Source organism: Eufriesea mexicana, unplaced genomic scaffold, assembly GCF_001483705.2.
Source record: "Eufriesea mexicana isolate 0111107269 unplaced genomic scaffold, ASM148370v2 scaffold2421, whole genome shotgun sequence".
NCBI lineage: Eukaryota > Metazoa > Arthropoda > Insecta > Hymenoptera > Apidae > Eufriesea > Eufriesea mexicana.
Window position 1 is genome coordinate 78,548 of NW_016910490.1, and position 5,899 is coordinate 84,446.

The window sequence follows — 5,899 nt, forward strand, 5'->3', positions numbered from 1 at the left end:
TATATATATATATATATATATGTAACTACTCATAAATATTCTACAAAGCACAATTGTTACTTACTGTGGTATCTACATCTTGTACTTCCATTGAAAGAGGTGGTGTACTTTGTAACACTTGCTTTGTGGAATTTGACAATATAGACATTCTTTTAATAACCACTTAACTGTCTTTAATAGAATATGTCCCTTTAGTTCATTCTTCTAGAATCTTCTGTAAAAACAAGAATAAAAAATCTTTGATTAAAATTACAGAGTCATGTTCCATAGATAAGAACGAAAAACAAGAGGTGTTACCTATCAGTCCTATATATGTATGTTAAGTAAAAGATTTACTTTTGTGATTTCTCTGAAAAGGAATATAGACAACTTTTAAATTCATTAAGAAACTTTATTAATCTTTTTGATATTGTAACTATATTATAATTATTTCATTAATAAATAATAATAAAACACAATGAAAATTAATTCTGTTACTCATAATAATTAAATAATTGTGCATTATTCTAAATTGTTTAAATTTTACATAATTTTATATAAATATCTATAATAAATAAATAAATAAATAATAAATGTATATATTTACAACTTAATTTAATCAAGTATCTTACAAATACATTATATCCTATTTATATATATTAACATTTGCTTTTTTTTATTACATATATGAGAATTTAATATGGGAAAACCTTAAACTGATATCTTATGAATCTTATATAACTGACATCTAGTGCAGAGATTATTCTGAATGATACATTAAATGTTCTTGGGAGTAAATAAAAATTGTAAACTGATTTCTAAATTGTTTGGTAAATATATTTCTTATATTAACATATTTGATTATTCCTTAATACTGTGTATAAATAAATAAATAAATAAATAAATTTTTAAATATTTATATTCACAATATTAAGTACATTGTTACGAGTAATATATATAAAAATTTTAAGTTCAGATAAAGAAATTAATGTACTTTCTTAACTTATAAAATTAGTAAATTACATAATTTATTATGTATGTATATAAACATAATTTTCTATAGATATGTAGAAAGTTTTATCTCAGTAAGGTAGAATTTGATATTAAAAAAATTATAAAAAATTTTTATTATAAAATATATACTTATCACTTTTTTTTATATATAATAATTTTTTAATTTTACGCAGATATCAATAAAAATAATATTTATATCAATTTTTATTGTATTTAAAAATATAATTTTATTTTTTTTATATTGTGTAAAATCATATTTGCATATAAATTAATAGGAATATATAATTTCAATTTATCATTATTTTAATTAATTCATAAGTCTTTGAAATATATTTTGACAATAGTCATCAGCATTTCAGACTTTTATAATAATTTTTCATGTATGAATAATGAGAATGACGATATAAATGTATATTTTATCCTATTACTACAAACGTACATATCGGTTAGAATATCTAGTTTCACAAATAAAATTTTTTTCTCGTATAATCACATCGATGATTGCGTAGTCTAATTTTTTAAATTTTAACTAACAAAAATTTAACATGTATAAATGCATCAACGACATTAGTAAACTTATGTAATATGTATCATTACTAAATTATTAAACAAACTGTTTAAATATTATTACAATTTAGTAGAAAAGAGGATATTTTTAACAATCCATATAACGTAATATAATTTATATACGTGCATTAATAAAAGAAGAAGTTATATTTTTCAAATATACGCATAAATTAATATGACAGAATGCATATTCAATTAATTAGATTTGTATTGCAAAAGATTTGCTTTTATATGCGACTGAGTGCAGTACGTGTTATTTTTATATTCTGTATTTATGTATGCTTCGCATACGTTGTATTTCTTTTAAAAACATTTATAATTGTAATTAATCTTACATCATTTTACAAAATACAAAGTGAAAGATGCTATTTTAGAAACAGAGTATGTAGTAATATATGAATATAAGCAGTAAAAATCTTGTACCTTTATTAGATGAGTACGAAAATAGCCGACTGATTTGTCACGAGGATTCTGTTGTTTGAAAAAATAATGAACACGAATCGGAGCATCCAGTACCGATTAAAATACTTTACATTATTACATAGACGCCACTGATGTCTGATACGTCATGCATTAAATCTTCCTTCAATGATGTTATGTGCGCAACTGATACCAAACTGTAGCTATATCACAATATTACTTTTACTAGGCACATACGTAATAACACTATGAGACACACACTAATATGAATTTATACGTACAAGCTTATCAAGTCGTTCAATTAGAATGGAACAATACTTTTACATGTGACCTTCTGATGTATTCGGTTATACTTTCCAGATGGCGGTATCAAACATTGAATAGAGGTTTAAATTTTTGTCATTTAAACTATTTATAAATTTAAATATATATATTTTTGTTAGATGCTATAGATTAAAATAACGCTAATTTACGTTAAAGTTATTTAAATTTGATTTAGGCGAAGAAAGTTTATTCGTTTATTAAATTGCGTCTGAATTTAATACAGTTTCATGTAGTCGAACATTTGATTATATTTGTCAATTTGCGTTAATTATATAATAAAATTAATTAATTATTAATTTTGCTTTTAAATTCTATTTTTGAACGGTTTTGATGATTACAAAATTTAAATATTTATTATTGTAAGAAACATTATTTTAGAGGTATATATTATCTTCAAACCGATCATAAAATGCAAAATTCATTTTAAATCTTTTACTTATTAACTATTATTTATTTAAATAAATTGTAATTTCAAAGAACACTAAATATGAAGATATAGAAGGAAAACAGGGTTGCTTAAGTAGGGACCTGTTATATGAGGTTTCTTTACATGTACGTTAGCGACACCTAGGCAATTTTTATAGGAAAGTAATGTCTGTAGTATCGATATTAATTATTTTTTTAATTTATAATTGTATTACATATGTTAAATGCTCGTAAAATGAAATGGCTTATTTTTGTAAAATTATATAATAAACGCGATAATAATAACGTCTATTTTAAACTTTCCTTGATATTAATATATCAAGAATTAATATATTAAAATAGAATTTATGATAAGCATTTTTGCATTAATGTCTTGAGATTAAATTCAGAATGTATACAGGTATTGTACTGACACTGTAGTGCAAGTATTAACCCTATTTTGATTTATGTGCATTAATTCCAAATATTGCCGCGTTGGCGCTACATGATATAAAATTTTAGCGGGAGTTAATCGGTTAGGACGACTAATTGTTCATTTGTCAATTTTTCCAGTATTTTGAAGCGTTTGTTATCTCAAGAAATTAAATATCTTCGATCAGCGGAAGAATTTCAACCGTTTGTTTCAATGATACACGGATACAGATGAGTTATTCTGTTTTCTGTACATAATCTATTCTCTCCTGACTTCGCATCTACCAGGGTTATGTTCACCACTTTAATACGCAAAATCAAATATCATACGTATAATAATTTTGCTAATGATTTTGTATAAATATACAAGCTGTACTATTATTAATTTAAGAATATTAATTCAAAGACCGTAAGTTTTAATTTTTAATTTATCTAAATGTACAAAATATTAATATTAAAAACTAATAGTATTAATTTTTTATATTTTTATTTATTTTATACTTTGTACATATTTTTAAAACATTCTAAAGGGTCTTGAATTATTTGTGAACAATTAAATGGATCGTTACAAATAAAAATGAAGCAAAGTAATCAAGTTTATCTGGAGAAACAGAATTTAATCTTCTCGTTGTTCTGAAAATTTCAGTATTTCGTATTCAAACCTCCGGAGATCAATGTTTTGTAGAGGGGAACAAGCTGGAAAATAGAGGTTAAAGAAAGATAGCACGGTAGACGTTACGTCGTTGACGAGCCCCGTAGATCCGGTCTGTTATCACTGGAATTTTAAAAGGCCGCCTCCTCGTCAACTTGGATTTATTCGAATTAAAACCCTGCAGGGCCGCACGCCGTCTGTCTGCCTGATAAAATTCTTCTTCGTGAACAGGAACGGTCACTATGCTTCTCGTCGGCTCTCCGAAATTAAATTTCGAAAAAGGATTCCAATAGCAATGGATCGAATTCATTAAATTAAAAAGAAGTCATAAAATTCATAATTTCCAAATGGGAAATTCGACGAATTGTCAAGTTATCCCACGATGAAAATTACATTGGATTAAGTTCAAAGTTTAATCTCATTTTTCTTTTACTACCGAATAAAATCGATTTCAATGATAGTCTTGAGTATTCATCGATACCGATAATAAATATCCAAGGAATTGCGATTGTAAAGTGTTAGATACGTTATCAGTTAACGGACTTCTCGGAGATACGCGTTTATAGTATTCTGTAGTCGACTACCGACATTGAAATTGCATTATAGAAGTTGGATCAGGCATTTAAAGTCGAACAAACCCGTAGCAACCACGACGATTGATTTTCAACGGGAACACGCGTGTAGGTAGATGAAAAAAGGAATATACATGAACGTTTGACGTACAGCAAGATTAATTCGATAACTATGGGAAATTCATAGGAGTCTTGCTTTAAAAAATAAAACGTCCGAACGTAGAGGTCTTTAAGAAATATTTATTACTGCATATTCGAATGTAAATTTATTTCAATTAAAGTAGAAAGGGTCTAACGCAATTATAAGAATTCTTTATCAATTACATCTGTTTTATACATTGTTTTAATAACAAAAATTTGTGAGAAGATGTTTTTAACTTTTACAAATTCTCTTCTCTATTGAGTTTAAATATTCGTTTTAAAACAAATTTTCAAGTTCCTCATATCGTCCGCAGTATTTCATACTTTATCGATTACGATAATTTCATCGCGATGAAAGTATTTACGAAACAACAATAAAAATTTCCGAAACGACTCCACTAAACGTAACACACGTTTTCTACATCACTATAATTCCGCTATAAATGTCACGATATTCTTCCTTAGAAAAGAGCAAATCAAAACCTAGAAGTAGTCTCATTCCACCACTCTCTAAATTCTTATCTTTCGCATTAAATTCCTCTTTAATTCCATTTCAGTTCCATCCCGACTTCTTCGCCACCTCCATCTCAGTCTTCACGATGCCACTGGACTGTCGCTGAAAAATTGGATTTATCTCGAATCGGAGGATTTCCACGGATGGTCAGAGAACGTGGGGCACCTTTTCGAGCGTGTCCTTACCTGGTGGTTCGGCGTCTACGCCGGACTTTGCTTTATGCGGACACTTTATGCCCCCGATTGCGAACGACACCGGAACGCTCTCAAGTCCTCGGCACCGATCGGGGATCCTTTTCCGATCGCAAAACAACGAGAGCGGTTTTAATTTAAGGTTCCGAGAAGGCCGTGGAACTGCGTTTCCTTCGTTGGGGTCTACGAGCTGGCGGCACGTTTTAATAATCGTGTTCTAGACGACGAGCATTCTCGTAAACCAGATCCGTTTTTATGCATGAATCTTATCGGAAAGCCCCCTTTTGCCTGCTGACTTATGGTAGACTCTTCTCATCTCGTGCAAAACGAATGTGTTCATCGGCTGATTGAAAATTTAAATTGAACATCGACTGATATCGATTGTTCATCGTACGAAAATATAAACGTTCGTCGAGTCGCTTAGATGAAATAAAGGGTCTTGAATTATTTGTGAACAATTAAATGGATCGTTACAAATAAAAATGAAGCAAAGTAATCAAGTTTATCTGGAGAAACAGAATTTAATCTTCTCGTTGTTCTGAAAATTTCAGTATTTCGTATTCAAACCTCCGGAGATCAATGTTTTGTAGAGGGGAACAAGCTGGAAAATAGAGGTTAAAGAAAGATAGCACGGTAGACGTTACGTCGTTGACGAGCCCCGTAGATCCGGTCTGTTATCACTGGAATT

The 5,899-nt window shown here is 28.4% G+C and overlaps 1 protein-coding gene across 3 annotated transcripts in view; it reads right to left on the reverse strand.

The window, feature by feature from the left end:
- The window catches only part of DPCoAC (dephosphocoenzyme A carrier), a 4,996-nt gene extending 2,679 nt beyond the window's left edge, over positions 1-2,317 (reverse strand). For 2 of the 3 annotated variants that reach the window (XM_017903567.1, XM_017903569.1), the window contains exons 1-4: positions 2,262-2,317; positions 1,984-2,183; positions 298-349; positions 65-214 (exon numbers count right to left, since the gene is read on the reverse strand). In XM_017903567.1, the coding sequence (XP_017759056.1) occupies positions 65-148 (84 nt within the window). In that variant the 5' untranslated portion in view covers positions 149-214; positions 298-349; positions 1,984-2,183; positions 2,262-2,317. The remainder of the gene's footprint in view (positions 1-64; positions 215-297; positions 350-1,983; positions 2,184-2,261) is intronic. The other variant, XM_017903568.1, reaches the window with a different exon arrangement.
- Positions 2,318-5,899: the final 3,582 nt, after the last annotated feature.